Source organism: Engystomops pustulosus, chromosome 7 (genome assembly GCF_040894005.1).
Source record: "Engystomops pustulosus chromosome 7, aEngPut4.maternal, whole genome shotgun sequence".
In the NCBI taxonomy this organism is placed as follows: domain Eukaryota; kingdom Metazoa; phylum Chordata; class Amphibia; order Anura; family Leptodactylidae; genus Engystomops; species Engystomops pustulosus.
The window spans coordinates 182,577,419-182,598,641 of NC_092417.1; the positions used below are offsets into that span (position 1 = coordinate 182,577,419).

At 47.1% G+C, this 21,223-nt stretch overlaps 1 protein-coding gene across 3 annotated transcripts in view; it reads left to right on the plus strand.

Annotated features, from left to right (window-relative positions):
• Nucleotides 1-21,223, plus strand: part of SCUBE2 (signal peptide, CUB domain and EGF like domain containing 2) — a 95,936-nt gene that overhangs the window by 61,457 nt on the left and 13,256 nt on the right. Inside the window, exons 15-20 of one of the 3 annotated variants that reach the window (XM_072119139.1) lie at nucleotides 290-388; nucleotides 2,775-2,915; nucleotides 3,087-3,290; nucleotides 17,181-17,345; nucleotides 18,223-18,390; nucleotides 19,386-19,547. In XM_072119139.1, the coding sequence (XP_071975240.1) occupies nucleotides 290-388; nucleotides 2,775-2,915; nucleotides 3,087-3,290; nucleotides 17,181-17,345; nucleotides 18,223-18,390; nucleotides 19,386-19,547 (939 nt within the window). The remainder of the gene's footprint in view (nucleotides 1-289; nucleotides 389-2,774; nucleotides 2,916-3,086; nucleotides 3,291-17,180; nucleotides 17,346-18,222; nucleotides 18,391-19,385; nucleotides 19,548-21,223) is intronic. The other 2 variants (XM_072119140.1, XM_072119141.1) reach the window with 2 other exon arrangements.

Here is a 21,223-nt window from a genome sequence, read left to right on the forward strand (position 1 = left end):
AGCAGACACAATACCTGCATACATTACATTATGGGATGTTCTGAGGGGGGAGGCAGGTGATGGGGCTGCTCGCTGCCATAGGCCCGATCTCTGTGTATCACATCCTGTGTTCTGTCTCACATAGACACGCTGCAGCAGGATGGGGGTCCTAGGAGCGGCCCCCGCAGCAGACACAATACCTGCATACATTACATTATGGGATGTTCTGAGGGGGGAGGCAGGTGATGGGGCCGCTCGCTGCCATAGGCCTGATCTCTGTGTATCACATCCTGTGTTCTGTCTATCATAGACGCGCTGCGGCTCAGTGTCACCTTTAAGCTGAATGACGGGGCGTGCAGGGCGAAGAGGACGGAGCTGCACCAGGCCCTCACTCCGCACAAACTGTCAGGTATGAACACGTCCCCAAACCCTCATTGTGTAAGAGTTAATTACAATGTAGGAGAGCTGCGGTGTCTGCACAGTGTCTCACCCTCAGTCCATAGTTATCAAGGATCTGCCGAATATACTGCGAATATGAGGATGTTATAAGAGGAGGAGATCAGTCACATGTGATGTAATATCTGCAGGTTATATCAGTGCTGGAGCGTTATAAGAGGAGATCAGTCACATGTGATGTAATATCTGCAGGTTATAGCAGTACTGGAGCGTTATAAGAGGAGGAGATCAGTCACATGTGATGTAATATCTGCAGGTTATATCAGTACTGGAGCGTTATAAGAGGAGGAGATCAGTCACATGTGATGTAATGCTGCAGGTTATATCAGTACTGGAGCGTTATAAGAGGAGATCAGTCACATGTGATGTAATATCTGCAGGTTATATCAGTACTGGAGCGTTATAAGAGGAGATCAGTCACATGTGATGTAATATCTGCAGGTTATATCAGTACTGGAGCGTTATAAGAGGAGGAGATCAGTCACATGTGATGTAATATCTGCAGGTTATATCAGTACTGGAGCGTTATAAGAGGAGGAGATCAGTCACATGTGATGTAATATCTGCAGGTTATATCAGTACTGGAGCGTTATAAGAGGAGGGGATCAGTCACATGTGATGTAATATCTGCAGGTTATATCAGTACTGGAGCGTTATAAGAGGAGATCAGTCACATGTGATGTAATATCTGCAGGTTATATCAGTACTGGAGCGTTATAAGAGGAGGAGATCAGTCACATGTGATGTAATATCTGCAGGTTATATCAGTACTGGAGCGTTATAAGAGGAGATCAGTCACATGTGATGTAATATCTGCAGGTTATATCAGTACTGGAGCGTTATAAGAGGAGATCAGTCACATGTGATGTAATATCTGCAGGTTATATCAGTGCTGGAGCATTATAAGAGGAGATCAGTCACATGTGATGTAATATCTGCAGGTTATATCAGTGCTGGAGCGTTATAAGAGGAGGAGATCAGTCACATGTGATGTAATATCTGCAGGTTATATCAGTACTGGAGCGTTATAAGAGGAGGAGATCAGTCACATGTGATGTAATATCTGCAGGTTATATCAGTGCTGGAGCGTTATAAGAGGAGGAGATCAGTCACATGTGATGTAATATCTGCAGGTTATATCAGTACTGGAGCGTTATAAGAGGAGGAGATCAGTCACATGTGATGTTATATCTGCAGGTTATATCAGTGCTGGAGCGTTATAAGAGGAGGAGATCAGTCACATGTGATGTAATATCTGCAGGTTATATCAGTACTGGAGCGTTATAAGAGGAGGAGATCAGTCACATGTGATGTAATATCTGCAGGTTATATCAGTGCTGGAGCGTTATAAGAGGAGGAGATCAGTCACATGTGATGTAATATCTGCAGGTTATATCAGTGCTGGAGCGTTATAAGAGGAGGAGATCAGTCACATGTGATGTAATATCTGCAGGTTATATCAGTACTGGAGCGTTATAAGAGGAGGAGATCAGTCACATGTGATGTAATATCATCTGCAGGTTATATCAGTGCTGGAGCGTTATAAGAGGAGGAGATCAGTCACATGTGATGTAATATCTGCAGGTTATATCAGTGCTGGAGCGTTATAAGAGGAGGAGATCAGTCACATGTGATGTAATATCTGCAGGTTATATCAGTGCTGGAGCGTTATAAGAGGAGGAGATCAGTCACATGTGATGTAATATCTGCAGGTTATATCAGTACTGGAGCGTTATAAGAGGAGGAGATCAGTCACATGTGATGTAATATCTGCAGGTTATATCAGTAGTGGAGCGTTATAAGAGGAGGAGATCAGTCACATGTGATGTAATATCTGCAGGTTATATCAGTGCTGGAGCGTTATAAGAGGAGGAGATCAGTCACATGTGATGTAATATCTGCAGGTTATATCAGTGCTGGAGCGTTATAAGAGGAGATCAGTCACATGTGATGTAATATCTGCAGGTTATATCAGTGCTGGAGCGTTATAAGAGGAGGAGATCAGTCACATGTGATGTAATATCTGCAGGTTATATCAGTACTGGAGCGTTATAAGAGGAGGAGATCAGTCACATGTGATGTAATATCTGCAGGTTATATCAGTACTGGAGCGTTATAAGAGGGAGAGATCACTGATGGGTTTATTACGTCCTCCTGTGAGGTATGTAATGCTGCAGGTATTATAATATTTATTATCCAGGCTCGGGGATCAGACAGTCGCAGTAATGAGCCGAATCTTAGAAGGTAAACATGTATTTGGGAGAGTCTGGAGGTGCCTGTAATAATCCGGCTGATAACAGAGAGGGATAGATGTTGTATCTTTCTTCTCCCCTGCGCAGAGAGACAGTCCCACGTCTACGAGAGCCTCTCCTTCGTCAACATCACGTGTAAGAGACGCCCGAGCGGACGCAAGGCGCCTGCCAAGGAGACCGTAATGACGGCTCAGCTGGAGCTGGAGCTGGACCTCAGGGAGGTGACAGGTTGGTTGGTGGAAGGTTTCGCGGCTTCTGCGTCTCGTCACAAGTATCTCCTGTTTTGTCTCCTGTGGGTGGGGTGGGGGGGCCTCTCTGTGCTGGGCCCGGTGTTATTACCTTGTACTGCCGACCTCTCAGGACGCCAGGACTTGTGTAACTCCCTTCTTCCATTTGCAGAGACCTGCAGCCTCAGCTGTGTGCGTGGGAGAGCGGAGAAGAGACTGCGCAAGACGATCCGGACGCTGCGCAAAGCCATCGGCAAGGAGCACTTCCACATCCGGCTGTCGGGGAAGGACTTTGAGGTGACAAAGAAGACGCCCCGATCGCCAGAAAACCAGGAGACGTGCGGCAGCGGGCAGATACGTGTGGATAACCGATGCGGTAAGTGTGTGTGACAGGGGCCTTACTATAACACATGGGCAATGTGCATGTAATCCAAAGGGGGTCATTCACTGTGCATTGTACGCAGATACCCCATCTGGCTGTGTTCCCCCCCATTGTCGGCGTGTGCATCCTGCAGGGTACAGACATACCGCTATATACATGTATCCTGCAGGGTACACACATACCGCCATATACCGCAATATACATGTATCCTGCAGGGTGCACACATACCGCCATATACCGCTATATACATGTATCCTGCAGGGTTACAGACATACCGCCATATACATGTATCCTGCAGGGTGCACACATACCGCCATATACCGCTATATACATGTATCCTGCAGGGTGCACACATACCGCCATATACCGCTATATACATGTATCCTGCAGGGTACACACATACCGCCATATACCGCTATATACATATATCCTGCAGGGTGCACACATACCGCCATATACCGCTATATACATGTATCCTGCAGGGTTACAGACATACCGCCATATACATGTATCCTGCAGGGTGCACACATACCGCCATATACCGCTATATACATGTATCCTGCAGGGTGCACACATACCGCCATATACCGCTATATACATGCATCCTGCAGGGTGCACACATACCGCCATATACCGCTATATACATGTATCCTGCAGGGTTACAGACATACCGCCATATACATGTATCCTGCAGGGTGCACACATACCGCCATATACCGCTATATACATGTATCCTGCAGGGTGCACACATACCGCCATATACCGCTATATACATGTATCCTGCAGGGTACACACATACCGCCATATACCGCTATATACATATATCCTGCAGGGTGCACACATACCGCCATATACATGTATCCTGCAGGGTACACACATACCGCCATATACCGCTATATACATGTATCCTGCAGGGTGCACACATACCGCCATATACCGCTATATACATGTATCCTGCAGGGTGCACACATACCGCCATATACCGCTATATACATGTATCCTGCAGGGTTACAGACATACCGCCATATACATGTATCCTGCAGGGTGCACACATACCGCCATATACCGCTATATACATGTATCCTGCAGGGTGCACACATACCGCCATATACCGCTATATACATGCATCCTGCAGGGTGCACACATACCGCCATATACCGCTATATACATGTATCCTGCAGGGTTACAGACATACCGCCATATACATGTATCCTGCAGGGTGCACACATACCGCCATATACCGCTATATACATGTATCCTGCAGGGTGCACACATACCGCCATATACCGCTATATACATGTATCCTGCAGGGTACACACATACCGCCATATACCGCTATATACATATATCCTGCAGGGTGCACACATACCGCCATATACATGTATCCTGCAGGGTACACACATACCGCCATATACCGCTATATACATGTATCCTGCAGGGTGCACACATACCGCCATATACCGCTATATACATGTATCCTGCAGGGTACACACATACCGCCATATACCGCTATATACATGTATCCTGCAGGGTGCACACATACCGCCATATACATGTATCCTGCAGGGTACACACATACCGCCATATACCGCTATATACATGTATCCTGCAGGGTACACACATACCGCCATATACCGCTATATACATGTATCCTGCAGGGTACACACATACCGCCATATACCGCTATATACATGTATCCTGCAGGGTACACACATACCCCCATATACTGCTATATACATGTATCCTGCAGGGTACACACATACCCCCATATACTGCTATATACATGTATCCTGCAGGGTGCACACATACCGCCATATACCGCTATATACATGTATCCTGCAGGGTGCACACATACCGCTATATACATGTATCCTGCAGGGTACACACATACCCCCATATACTGCTATATACATGTATCCTGCAGGCTGCACACATACCGCTATATACATGTATCCTGCAGGGTACACACATGCCCCCATATACCGCTATATACATGTATCCTGCAGGGTGCACACATACCGCCATATACCGCTATATACATGTATCCTGCAGGGTGCACACATACTGCCATATACCGCTATATACATGTATCCTGCAGGGTACACACATACCCCCATATACATGTATCCTGCAGGGTACACACATACCGCCATATACCGCTATATACATGTATCCTGCAGGGTACACACATACCGCCATATACCGCTATATACATTTATCCTGCAGGGTACACACATACCGCCATATACCGCTATATACATGTATCCTGCAGGGCACACACATACTGCCATATACCACTATATACATGTATCCTGCAGGGTGCACACATACCGCCATATACATGTATCCTGCAGGGTACACACATACCGCTATATACATGTATCCTGCAGGGTACACACATACCGCCATATACCGCTATATACATGTATCCTGCAGGGTACACACATACCGCCATATACTGCTATATACATGTATCCTGCAGGGTGCACACATACCGCCATATACCACTATATACATGTATCCTGCAGGGTACTCACATACCGCCATATACATGTATCCTGCAGGGTACTCACATACCGCTATATACATGTATCCTGCAGGGTGCACACACATACCGCCATATACCGCTATATACATATATCCTGCAGGGTACACACATACCGCCATATACCGCTATATACATGTATCCTGCAGGGTACACACATACCGCCATATACATATATCCTGCAGGGTGCACACATACCGCCATATACCGCTATATACATGTATCCTGCAGGGTACACACATACCGCCATATACCGCTATATACATGTATCCTGCAGGGTACACACATACCGCCATATACATGTATCCTGCCGGGTACACACATACCGCCATATACCGCAATATACATGTATCCTGCAGGGTACACACATACCGCCATATAGCGCTATATACATGTATCCTGCAGGGTACACACATACCCCCATATACCGCTATATACATGTATCCTGCAGGGTGCACACACATACCGCCATATACCGCTATATACATGTATCCTGCAGGGTGCACACATACCGCCATATACTGCTATATACATGTATCCTGCAGGGTACACACATACCGCCATATACATGTATCCTGCCGGGTGCACACATACCGCCATATACCTATATCCTGCAGGGTACACACATACCGCCATATACCGCTATATACATGTATCCTGCAGGGTACACACATACCGCCATATACCGCCATATACATGTATCCTGCAGGGTACACACATACCGCCATATACATGTATCCTGCAGGGTACACACATACCGCCACATACCGCCATATACATGTATCCTGCAGGGTACACACATACCGCCATATACCGCTATATACATGTATCCTGCAGGGTGCACACGTACCGCCATATACCGCTATATACATGTATCCTGCAGGGTGCACACATACCGCCATATACCACTATATACATGTATCCTGCAGGGTGCACACATACCGCCATATACCGCTATATACATGTATCCTGCAGGGTACACATATACCGCTATATACATGTATTCTGCAGGGTGCACACATACCGCCATATACCGCTATATACATGTATCCTGCAGGGTGCACACATACCGCCATATACCGCTATATACATGTATCCTGCAGGGTGCACACATACCGCCATATACCGCTATATACATGTATCCTGCAGGGTGCACACATACCGCCATATACATGTATCCTGCAGGGTACACACATACCGCCATATACAGCTATATACATGTATCCTGCAGGGTACACACATACCGCCATATACCGCTATATACATGTATCCTGCAGGGTACACACATACCGCCATATACCGCTATATACATGTATCCTGCAGGGTACACACATACCGCCATATACCGCTATATACATGTATCCTGCAGGGTACACACATACCGCCATATACCGCTATATACATGTATCCTGCAGGGTACACACATACCGCCATATACCGCTATATACATGTATCCTGCAGGGTACACACATACCGCCATATACCGCTATATACATGTATCCTGCAGGGTGCACACATACCGCCATATACCGTTATATACATGTATCCTGCAGGGTACACACATACCGCCATATACCGCTATATACATGTATCCTGCAGGGTACACACATACCGCCATATACCGCTATATACATGTATCCTGCAGCGTACACACATACCGCCATATACCGCTATATACATGTATCCTGCAGGGTGCACACATACCGCCATATACCGCTATATACATGTATCCTGCAGGGTGCACACATACCGCCATATACCGCTATATACATGTATCCTGCAGGGTGCACACATACCGCCATATACCGCTATATACATGTATCCTGCAGGGTGCACACATACCGCCATATACCGCTATATACATGTATCCTGCAGGGTGCACACATACCGCCATATACCGCTATATACATGTATCCTGCAGGGTGCACACATACCGCCATATACCGCTATATACATGTATCCTGCAGGGTGCACACATACCGCCATATACCGCTATATACATGTATCCTGCAGGGTGCACATGTACCGCCATATACATGTATCCTGCAGGGTACACACATACCGCCATATACAGCTATATACATGTATCCTGCAGGGTACACACATACCGCCACATACCGCTATATACATGTATCCTGCAGGGTACACACATACCGCCACATACCGCTATATACATGTATCCTGCAGGGTACACACATACCGCCATATACCGCTATATACATGTATCCTGCAGGGTACACACATACCGCCATATACCGCTATATACATGTATCCTGCAGGGTACACACATACCGCCATATACCGCTATATACATGTATCCTGCAGGGTACACACATGCCACCATATACCGGTAAATACATGTATCCTGCAGGGTACACACATACCGCCATATACCGCTATATACATGTATCCTGCAGGGTGCACACATACCGCCATATACCGCTATATACATGTATCCTGCAGGGTGCACACATACCGCCATATACCGCTATATACATGTATCCTGCAGGGTACACACATACCGCCATATACCGCTATATACATGTATCCTGCAGGGTACACACATACCGCCATATACCGCTATATACATGTATCCTGCAGGGTGCACACATACCGCCATATACCGCTATATACATGTATCCTGCAGGGTGCACACATACCGCCATATACCGTTATATACATGTATCCTGCAGGGTGCACACATACCGCCATATACCGTTATATACATGTATCCTGCAGGGTACACATATACCGCCATATACCGCTATATACATGTATCCTGCAGGGTACACACATACCGCTATATACATGTATCCTGCAGGGTACACACATACCGCCATATACCGCTATATACATGTATCCTGCAGGGTACACACATACCGCCATATACCGCTATATACATGTATCCTGCAGGGTGCACACATACCGCCATATACCGCTATATACATGTATCCTGCAGGGTGCACACATACCGCCATATACATGTATCCTGCAGGGTACACACATACCGCCATATACCGCTATATACATGTGGAGGTGGAATGGCGCCTGTGTGAATGAGGCCATAGACAGGTCAGACTCCTCTCGCCCCTTGTCTTACGTTTTGAGCACATTTAAGCGTTTACGTCTCCCCCTCCGGAGGGTGGAGCCTGTGACCTGCGTATGTTGCGCTGACGGTGCAGACCTGCGATCTGCGGTGACTTTTTGGAGCAGTGTAGCAGGAAAGCGCCGACCTCAGCGCTGAGGTCACATCCATCCACTGCAGCGCAGTGGGGCTCATTCTGCGCTGGATACAATGTATGAATGGAGGTGAGGAGCCTGTCAGTGTCATTGTGGCCACTAATCCGCAGCCCCCCCTGCGGGGCCCCGTTCTGCATCACAAAGGCCCCAGAGAATTAAGAACCAGCTGCGCCGAGACCCCCGAATGGGCTTGTAATGGTCACTGGAGACTCACAAAGGACCCCACTATGAGGATGAAGTCTGCCGCAGCCAATCGCCCCCATTGTCCCGGCCGGAGACCACGGGATTAGGATTCTTTAATACCCCAAGTCAATAGGAGCGTGAAGTGCGGCCGCCGCGTCATACGGGGAGCGTCCGATAAATCTCGCCATATGCACGGCCGGGCCCCAGGTCACCGAGCGTTCAGGCCCCCGCCACTCACAGAATTCCTGACGCCCCCCATTGTTTACATGGAAACATTTGTTACATGAGGAGTGAAAAAAAACCGTACAAGACTTTACGGGAATCCTGCGCCGCGGGTCACAGGGCGGAACCTGACAGCTGAGAGGAGGCAGAACGCAGAGATTTACACAAGGACGCGATGTGCTGCAGCAGACGGGGGACACCTGGTCAGCATCAAGACACAAGCCAACTGCGTACACGGGGCTACACACACTGCCAGAGACAGGGCACCTGCAGTCCCATGTAACACCACACACAACACAGTGATATCTCTGAGTACAGATCATGTAGTAGATGTGTCCTGCAGTCCCATGTAACACCACAGATAACACAGTGATATCTCTGAGTACAGATCATGTAGTAGATGTGTCCTGCAGTCCTATGTAACACCACAGATAACACAGTGATATCTCTGAGTACAGATCATGTAGTAGATGTGTCCTGCAGTCCTATGTAACACCACAGATAACACAGTGATATCTCTGAGTACAGATCATGTAGTAGATGTGTCCTGCAGTCCTATGTAACAGCACAGATAACACAGTGATATCTCTGAGTACAGATCATGTAGTAGATGTGTCCTGCAGTCCTATGTAACAGCACAGATAACACAGTGATATCTCTGAGTACAGATCATGTAGTAGATGTGTCCTGCAGTCCTATGTAACACCACAGATAACACAGTGATATCTCTGAGTACAGATCATGTAGTAGATGTGCCCTGCAGTCCTATGTAACACCACAGATAACACAGTGATATCTCTGAGTACAGATCATGTAGTAGATGTGACCTGCAGTCCCATGTAACAGCACAGATAACACAGGGATATCTCTGAGTACAGATCATGTAGTAGATGTGTCCTGCAGTCCTATGTAACAGCACAGATAACACAGTGATATCTCTGAGTACAGATCATGTAGTAGATGTGTCCTGCAGTCCCATGTAACACCACAGATAACACAGTGATATCTCTGAGTACAGATCATGTAGTAGATGTGTCCTGCAGTCCTATGTAACAGCACAGATAACACAGTGATATCTCTGAGTACAGATCATGTAGTAGATGTGTCCTGCAGTCCTATGTAACACCACAGGTAACACAGTGATATCTCTGAGTACAGATCATGTAGTAGATGTCACCTGCAGTCCTATGTAACACCACAGATAACACAGTGATATCTCTGAGTACAGATCATGTAGTAGATGTGTCCTGCAGTCCTATGTAACAGCACAGATAACACAGTGATATCTCTGAGTACAGATCATGTAGTAGATGTGTCCTGCAGTCCTATGTAACACCACAGGTAACACAGTGATATCTCTGAGTACAGATCATGTAGTAGATGTCACCTGCAGTCCTATGTAACACCACAGATAACACAGTGATATCTCTGAGTACAGATCATGTAGTAGATGTGTCCTGCAGTCCTATGTAACACCACAGATAACACAGTGATATCTCTGAGTACAGATCATGTAGTAGATGTGTCCTGCAGTCCTATGTAACACCACAGATAACACAGTGATATCTCTGAGTACAGATCATGTAGTAGATGTGACCTGCAGTCCCATGTAACAGCACAGATAACACAGGGATATCTCTGAGTACAGATCATGTAGTAGATGTGTCCTGCAGTCCTATGTAACAGCACAGATAACACAGTGATATCTCTGAGTACAGATCATGTAGTAGATGTGTCCTGCAGTCCCATGTAACACCACAGATAACACAGTGATATCTCTGAGTACAGATCATGTAGTAGATGTGTCCTGCAGTCCTATGTAACAGCACAGATAACACAGTGATATCTCTGAGTACAGATCATGTAGTAGATGTGTCCTGCAGTCCTATGTAACACCACAGGTAACACAGTGATATCTCTGAGTACAGATCATGTAGTAGATGTCACCTGCAGTCCTATGTAACACCACAGATAACACAGTGATATCTCTGAGTACAGATCATGTAGTAGATGTGTCCTGCAGTCCTATGTAACAGCACAGATAACACAGTGATATCTCTGAGTACAGATCATGTAGTAGATGTGTCCTGCAGTCCTATGTAACACCACAGGTAACACAGTGATATCTCTGAGTACAGATCATGTAGTAGATGTCACCTGCAGTCCTATGTAACACCACAGATAACACAGTGATATCTCTGAGTACAGATCATGTAGTAGATGTGTCCTGCAGTCCTATGTAACACCACAGATAACACAGTGATATCTCTGAGTACAGATCATGTAGTAGATGTGTCCTGCAGTCCTATGTAACACCACAGATAACACAGTGATATCTCTGAGTACAGATCATGTAGTAGATGTGTCCTGCAGTCCTATGTAACACCACAGATAACACAGTGATATCTCTGAGTACAGATCATGTAGTAGATGTGTCCTGCAGTCCCATGTAACACCACAGATAACACAGTGATATCTCTGAGTACAGATCATGTAGTAGATGTGACCTGCAGTCCTATGTAACACCACAGATAACACAGTGATATCTCTGAGTACAGATCATGTAGTAGATGTGTCCTGCAGTCCTATGTAACAGCACAGATAACACAGTGATATCTCTGAGTACAGATCATGTAGTAGATGTGTCCTGCAGTCCTATGTAACACCACAGATAACACAGTGATATCTCTGAGTACAGATCATGTAGTAGTGTCCTGCAGTCCTATGTAACACCACAGATAACACAGTGATATCTCTGAGTACAGATCATGTAGTAGATGTGTCCTGCAGTCCTATGTAACACCACAGGTAACACAGTGATATCTCTGAGTACAGATCATGTAGTAGATGTGACCTGCAGTCCTATGTAACACCACAGATAACACAGTGATATCTCTGAGTACAGATCATGTAGTAGATGTGTCCTGCAGTCCTATGTAACAGCACAGATAACACAGTGATATCTCTGAGTACAGATCATGTAGTAGATGTGTCCTGCAGTCCCATGTAACACCACAGATAACACAGTGATATCTCTGAGTACAGATCATGTAGTAGATGTGTCCTGCAGTCCTATGTAACACCACAGGTAACACAGTGATATCTCTGAGTACAGATCATGTAGTAGATGTCACCTGCAGTCCTATGTAACACCACAGATAACACAGTGATATCTCTGAGTACAGATCATGTAGTAGATGTGTCCTGCAGTCCTATGTAACACCACAGATAACACAGTGATATCTCTGAGTACAGATCATGTAGTAGATGTGTCCTGCAGTCCTATGTAACACCACAGATAACACAGTGATATCTCTGAGTACAGATCATGTAGTAGATGTGTCCTGCAGTCCCATGTAACACCACAGATAACACAGTGATATCTCTGAGTACAGATCATGTAGTAGATGTGACCTGCAGTCCTATGTAACACCACAGATAACACAGTGATATCTCTGAGTACAGATCATGTAGTAGATGTGTCCTGCAGTCCTATGTAACACCACAGGTAACACAGTGATATCTCTGAGTACAGATCATGTAGTAGATGTGTCCTGCAGTCCTATGTAACACCACAGATAACACAGTGATATCTCTGAGTACAGATCATGTAGTAGATGTGTCCTGCAGTCCTATGTAACAGCACAGATAACACAGTGATATCTCTGAGTACAGATCATGTAGTAGATGTGTCCTGCAGTCCTATGTAACAGCACAGATAACACAGTGATATCTCTGAGTACAGATCATGTAGTAGATGTGTCCTGCAGTCCTATGTAACAGCACAGATAACACAGTGATATCTCTGAGTACAGATCATGTAGTAGAGGTGTCCTGCAGTCCTATGTAACACCACAGATAACACAGTGATATCTCTGAGTACAGATCATGTAGTAGATGTGTCCTGCAGTCCTATGTAACAGCACAGATAACACAGTGATATCTCTGAGTACAGATCATGTAGTAGATGTGTCCTGCAGTCCTATGTAACAGCACAGATAACACAGTGATATCTCTGAGTACAGATCATGTAGTAGATGTGTCCTGCAGTCCTATGTAACACTACAGTTATAACTAATGTACCAGATTAATAACTCTATGCATGGTCATACAAGGGAGATCGACATTGCTGATTGAACTGCCTTAATCATTAAATACAAAGTACACAGTGCTCTGCTCCTTCTGCTCTATAATATGCTGTCTGCAGATAGGACACAAAAGTGCATTGTCCGTGTATAATGCGCTGTGCGGGGAGTCACTAAGATCCTGCACCCGATATCCTGCATGTGTCTCTTCCCCGCTCAGGTCCTTGGAGTTCACCTTCTTCTTCCTGGTGCATGTAAGTGCATTGTCCGTGTATAATGCGCTGTGCGGGGAGTCACTAAGATCCTGCGCCCGATATCCTGCATGTGTCTCTTCCCCGCTCAGGTCCTTGGAGTTCACCTTCTTCTTCCTGGTGCATGTAAGTGCATTGTCCGTGTATAATGCGCTGTGCGGGGAGTCACTAAGATCCTGCACCCGATATCCTGCATGTGTCGCTTCCCCGCTCAGGTCCCTGGAGTTCACCTTCTTCTGCCTGGTGCATGTAAGTGCATTGTCCGTGTATAATGCGCTGTGCGGGGAGTCACTAAGATCCTGCGCCCGATATCCTGCATGTGTCACTTCCCCGCTCAGGTCCCTGGAGTTCACCTTCTTCTGCCTGGTGCATGTAAGTGCATTGTCCGTGTATAATGCGCTGTGCGGGGAGTCACTAAGATCCTGCACCCGATATCCTGCATGTGTCGCTTCCCCGCTCAGGTCCCCGGAGTTCACCTTCTTCTTCCTGGTGCATGTAAGTGCATTGTCCGTGTATAATGCGCTGTGCGGGGAGTCACTAAGATCCTGCGCCCGATATCCTGCATGTGTCGCTTCCCCGCTCAGGTCCCTGGAGTTCACCTTCTTCTGCCTGGTGCATGTAAGTGCATTGTCCGTGTATAATGTGCTGTGCGGGGAGTCACTAAGATCCTGCGCCCGATATCCTGCATGTGTCACTTCCCCGCTCAGGTCCCTGGAGTTCACCTTCTTCCTGGTGCATGTAAGTGCATTGTCCGTGTATAATGCGCTGTGCGGGGAGTCACTAAGATCCTGCACCCGATATCCTGCATGTGTCGCTTCCCCGCTCAGGTCCCTGGAGTTCACCTTCTTCTTCCTGGTGCATGTAAGTGCATTGTCCGTGTATAATGCGCTGTGCGGGGAGTCACTAAGATCCTGCGTATGATATCCTGCATGTGTCACTTCCCCGCTCAGGTCCCCGGGGTTCACCTTCTTCTTCCTGGTGCATGTAAGTGCTTTGTCCGTGTACAATGTGCTGTGCGGGGAGTCACTAAGATCGTGCGCCCGATATCCTGCATGTGTCGCTTCCCCGCTCAGGTCCCTGGAGTTCACCTTCTTCTTCCTGGTGCATGTAAGTGCATTGTCCGTGTATAATGCGCTGTGCAGGGAGTCACTAAGATCCTGCACCCGATATCCTGCATGTGTCACTTCCCCGCTCAGGTCCCTGGAGTTCACCTTCTTCTGCCTGGTGCATGTAAGTGCATTGTCCGTGTATAATGTGCTGTGCGGGGAGTCACTAAGATCCTGCGTATGATATCCTGCATGTGTCACTTCCCCGCTCAGGTCCCCGGGGTTCACCTTCTTCTTCCTGGTGCATGTAAGTGCATTGTCCGTGTATAATGCGCTGTGCGGGGAGTCACTAAGATCGTGCGCCCCGATATTCTGCATGTGTCACTTCCCCACTCAGGTCCCTGGAGTTCACCTTCTTCTTCCTGGTGCATGTAAGTGCATTGTCCGTGTATAATGCGCTGTGCGGGGAGTCACTAAGATCGTGCGCCCCGATATTCTGCATGTGTCACTTCCCCACTCAGGTCCCTGGAGTTCACCTTCTTCTTCCTGGTGCATGTAAGTGCATTGTCCGTGTATAATGTGCTGTGCGGGGAGTCACTAAGATCGTGCCCCCGATATCCTACATGTGTCGCTTCCCCGCTCAGGTCCCTGGAGTTCTCCTTCTTCTTCCTGGTGCATGTAAGTGCATTGTCCGTGTATAATGCGCTGTGCGGGGAGTTACTAAGATCATGCCCCCGATATCCTGCATGTGTCACTTCCCCGCTCAGGTCCGCTGGGTTCTCCTTCTTCTTCCTGGTGCATGTATGTGCATTGGATTGTGACACAATTAGAAAGTTAAATCTCGCGCTCAGTCTGAATCGGTCTCATTGTTCGACGGCCGCCCCCTAATTTGTGTCGCATGAAAGCAGCGCAGCTCCGCCAAAAACTGATCACATGCAACACACTCGCCATCTAAATACATGTGCAAACCTCTTTCCCATTGAAGAACGGACAAAGTCCGATAAAAGTGTGGCACAAAGCCTAAGTAAATGTGCCCCTAAGTACAATCTGCTCCTCCTGCTCTATAATATGCTGCCTGCAGATAGGACACTTTGTACAATCTACTCAGCTCCTCCTGCTCTATAATATGCTGCCTGCAGATAGGACACTTTGTACAATCTACTCAGCTCCTCCTGCTCTATAACATGCTGCCTGCAGATAGGACACTTTGTACAATGTGCTCAGCTCCTCCTGCTCTATAACATGCTGCCTGCAGATGAGACACTTTGTACAATGTGCTCAGCTCCTCCTGCTCTATAACATGCTGCCTGCAGATAGGACACTATGTATACAACGTGCTCAGCTCCTCCTGCTCTATAATATGCTGCCTGCAGAAAGGACACGATGTACAATCTGCTCAGCTCCTCCTGCTCTATAAAATGCTGCCTGCAGATAGGACACTTTGTACAGTCTGATCAGCTCCTCCTGCTCTATAACATGCTGCCTGCAGATAGGACACTATGTACAATCTACTCAGTTTCTCCTGCTCTATAAAATGCTGCCTGCAGATAGGACACTTTGTACAATGTGCTCAGCTCCTCCTGCTCTATAACATGCTGCCTGCAGATAGGACACTATGTATACAACGTGCTCAGCTCCTCCTGCTCTATAATATGCTGCCTGCAGAAAGGACACGATGTACAATCTGCTCAGCTCCTCCTGCTCTATAAAATGCTGCCTGCAGATAGGACACTTTGTACAGTCTGATCAGCTCCTCCTGCTCTATAACATGCTGCCTGCAGATAGGACACTATGTACAATCTACTCAGCTTCTCCTGCTCTATAAAATGCTGCCTGCAGATAGGACACTTTGTACAGTCTGATCAGCTCCTCCTGCTCTATAAATGCCTGCAGATAGGACACTATGTACAATCTTTTCTTCTCATCCTGCTCTGTAACATGCTGCCTGCAGATAGGACACTATGTACAATCTTTTCTTCTCATCCTGCTCTGTAACATGCTGCCTGCAGATAGGACACTGTGTCCTGCTCTATGATATACTGCTTCCTGTTCTGTGTCTTCAGCTTTTATAGTATTTAGTGAATACAGTGCAGAAGATCTATACAACATAGAAGTGAACTTCAGAGCTGCATTCACAATTCTGCTGCTGTATTTACTCCTATAATACCTGGGTCTCTATGTCCTCAATATGAAATTCCCCTTTCAGTAAGGGGGGGGGGGTGGATTTGCCCCTTTTGCCCTGTAACCTGCTGTTTTTCTAGCTGCTGCTTCTGCCGCCACTAACCAGCGCGGTTTTCTCGTCTTTCTATCAGCGAGCTGCCGTGCCGGGACCTACTATGACGAGGACAAGGAGCAGTGCGTCTTATGTCCACACGGGACCTATCAGAGCGAGGAAGGGCAAATCACGTGCGAAATCTGCCCCGACAGCCGAGACCACCCTAAGCACGCCGGGGCCCGAGACGTATCTGAGTGCGGAGGTAGGGGCCAGCATTGCAGGGGTTACATCTCCATGGAGGGCAGGACCTTCTCTCACCTCTCCTGACCTCTGAAGGTCTACCTCATGTGGTGTCATTCCTCTTATATTCCTCCTGGAAATGCATAAAGAATTACCCCCTGCACATTGTCCAACCTGAGACAGGACACGCCCCTTTGACTATGATTGGAGGAGCTGTCCAACCAAGTTGTCAATCAATGTTTGTATTTCCAGGAGGAATAACGGAGGAGCGACCCAGGGAGAAAAGACCTTGTGCTCCAATCACTTCTAAAGCTGCAGTGAGAAATGTACTGAGCTCATGCTGCAAGGTCTCGGATCTTACCCCTTGTTTGATGTAGGGCACATATCGTATCCCACAATGCAATTCAGCAAAATACAGAGCAGTGGTGGTGGGGGGGGGGGGGTGGGCTGCAGCTCTAGATGTAACTGGAGTAAAGATAATCACAGTGCAGAAGAGATGAAAGTAAAACTACTCGGATAATTGTAAAGTTATGAGATGACTCTGGAGCTTCGTGCCAATGGGTCGGTGGGGTGACAGAGGGCGCAGAAAGGGTTAAATGACTCACCACTCCCCTATGATTGGGGTGGAGCAGGGGTCACAGGGTCAGTATCATTCATTGTTTCTATCTTGATACATTTTGGGTAATTTTTTGGTTCCTTTGATCTGTTCTCTGTAATCTGCATGGCTGGTAAATTCCTGGTATTAGTGAGAGCTGATGTCACGGCGTCATCTAGTGGTCACATGACACATTGCATCAAATATAGGGATCAGTGTACGGTAACATCTACGCAGTCTCTTTATAATCCGGGGAATATCTAGAATGTTCTAAATGACTGATTCACCTATTCCTGTCTTTTAGGATTGTGTCATTCGGGTGAATTCTCCTCTGACGGATTTCGGCCTTGTATTCCGTGTCCAGTAGGGACGTATCAGCCAGAATCAGGGCGCACCTCATGTATATCCTGTGGTGGAGGACTAACAACGAAGCACAGCGGAGCCACAACCTTCCATGACTGCGAAACTAGAGGTAAGGAAACCGAGACATGTATGTACACAGTGACTGCACCAGCAGCAGAATAGTGAGTGCAGCTCTGGAGTATAATACAGGATGTAACTCAGGATCAGTACAGGATAAGTAATGTCATGTATGTACACAGTGACTGCACCAGCAGCAGAATAGTGAGTGCAGCTCTGGGGTATAATACAGGATGTAACTCAGGATCAGTACAGGATAAGTAATGTCATGTATGTACACAGTGACTGCACCAGCAGCAGAATAGTGAGTGCAGCTCTGGGGTATAATACAGGATGTAACTCAGGATCAGTACAGGATAAGTAATGTCATGTATGTACACAGTGACTGCACCAGCAGCAGAATAGTGAGTGCAGCTCTGGGGTATAATACAGGATGTAACTCAGGATCAGTACAGGATAAGTAATGTCATGTATGTACACAGTGACTGCACCAGCAGCAGAATAGTGAGTGCAGCTCTGGGGTATAATACAGGATGTAACTCAGGATCAGTACAGGATAAGTAATGTCATGTATGTACACAGTGACTGCACCAGCAGCAGAATAGTGAGTGTAGCTCTGGAGTATAGTACAGGATATAACTCAGGATCAGTACAGGATAAGTAATGTCATGTATGTACACAGTGACTGCACCAGCAGCAGAATAGTGAGTGCAGCTCTGGAGTATAATACAGGATGTAACTCAGGATCAGTACAGGATAAGTAATGTCATGTATGTACACAGTGACTGCACCAGCAGCAGAATAGTGAGTGCAGCTCTGGAGTATAATACAGGATGTAACTCAGGATCAGTACAGGATAAGTAATGTCATGTATGTACACAGTGACTGCACCAGCAGCAGAATAGTGAGTGCAGCTCTGGAGTATAATACAGGATGTAACTCAGGATCAGTACAGGATAAGTAATGTCATGTATGTACACAGTGACTGCACCAGCAGCAGGATAGTGAGTGCAGCTCTGGAGTATAATATAATCTGTCTCCTCACAGTTCAGTGTTCCCCGGGACATTCATACAACACGATGACGCACAGATGCCTCCGGTGTCCGGTGGGAATGTATCAGCCGGAGTTTGGGCAGAATTTCTGTATTTCCTGCCCGGGGAACACCAGCACGGACTTTGATGGATCCACAAACATCACCCAGTGTAAAAGTGAGTGACCTCTAGATCTGGAGTGTGAAATCAGATCCAGAGCCCTTCACATTCTGGGAAAGCTGGGTGCCTGGTCGGGGTGGCTGGGTGTGACGGGGTTAATGGCGATGGCCGGCAGCTGTGGTATTTGGCACTATGGATGCGCGGCCGCTGTTCTCCATCACTTTCTGGATGACTCCGCCTCACTCCCCTCCGGCCGCTCCAGGGTTTACACTACAGACTCGGAATCCGTATGGATACAATGTACAAGCCGGGGGGAGGGGCAGAACCCAGTTATTACCCCATCAGGGGGAGTCCCTGACAGTGCTCAGGCCCTGCATATAACACACAGCAGTGTCTAATACAGATGCAGCGGTAACAAACCCTCAGCTGTTGTAGGGGATCAGTAATTGTTACATCCATTGTTACATGTACATAGAACATGATATCACTGCGCGTCCCCTATATGTTATATACATCACATGCAGGCGAGACCAAGGAGACTGATGCCAGGCGAGATGTGTAATCAGACCTCACACTGCTGTGCTCTGTGCTCTCTGCAGCCAGTGTTATGTATTGTCCCTGGAGAGATGTGTAATCAGATCTCACACTGCTGTGCTCTGTGCTCTGTGCAGCCAGTGTTATGTATTGTCCCTGGAGAGATGTGTAATCAGACCTCACACTGCTGTGCTCTGTGCTCTCTGCAGCCAGTGTTATGTATTGTCCCTGGAGAGATGTGTAATCAGACCTCACACTGCTGTGCTCTGTGCTCTCTGCAGCCAGTGTTATGTATTATACCTGGAGAGATGTGTAATCAGACCTCACACTACTGCGCTCTGTGCTCTCTGCAGCCAGTGTTATGTATTGTCCCTGGAGAGATGTGTAATCAGACCTCACACTGCTGTGCTCTGTGCTCTCTGCAGCCAGTGTTATGTATTCTCCCTGGAGAGATGTGTATTCAGACCTCACACTGCTGTGCTCTGTGCTCTCTGCAGCCAGTGTTATGTATTGTCCCTGGAGAGATGTGTTATCAGACCTCACACTGCTGTGCTCTCTGCTCTCTGCAGCCAGTGTTATGTATAGTCCCTGGAGAGATGTGTAATCAGACCTCACACTGCTGTGCTCTGTGCTCTCTGCAGCCAGTGTTATGTATTGTCCCTGGAGAGATGTGTAATCAGACCTCACACTGCTGTGCTCTGTGCTCTCTGCAGCCAGTGTTATGTATTATCCCTCGACAGATGTGTAATCAGACCTCACACTGCTGTGCTCTGTGCTCTCTGCAGCCAGTGTTATGTATTGTCCCTGGAGAGATGTGTAATCAGACCTCACACTGCTGTGCTCTCTGCAGCCAGTGTTATGTATTGTCCCTGGAGAGATGTGTAATCAGACCTCACACTGCTGTGCTCTGTGCTCTCTGCAGCCAGTGTTATGTATTATCCCTGGAGAGATGTGTAATCAGACCTCACACTGCTGTGCTCTGTGCTCTCTGTAGCCAGTGTTATGTATTGTCCCTGGAGAGATGTGTAATCAGACCTCACACTGCTGTGCTCTGTGCTCTCTGCAGCCAGTGTTATGTATTGTCCCTGGAGAGATGTGTAATCAGACCTCACACTGCTGTGCTCTCTGCAGCCAGTGTTATGTATTTTCCCTGGAGAGATGTGTGAGGTCTGATTACACATCTCTCCAGGGACAATACA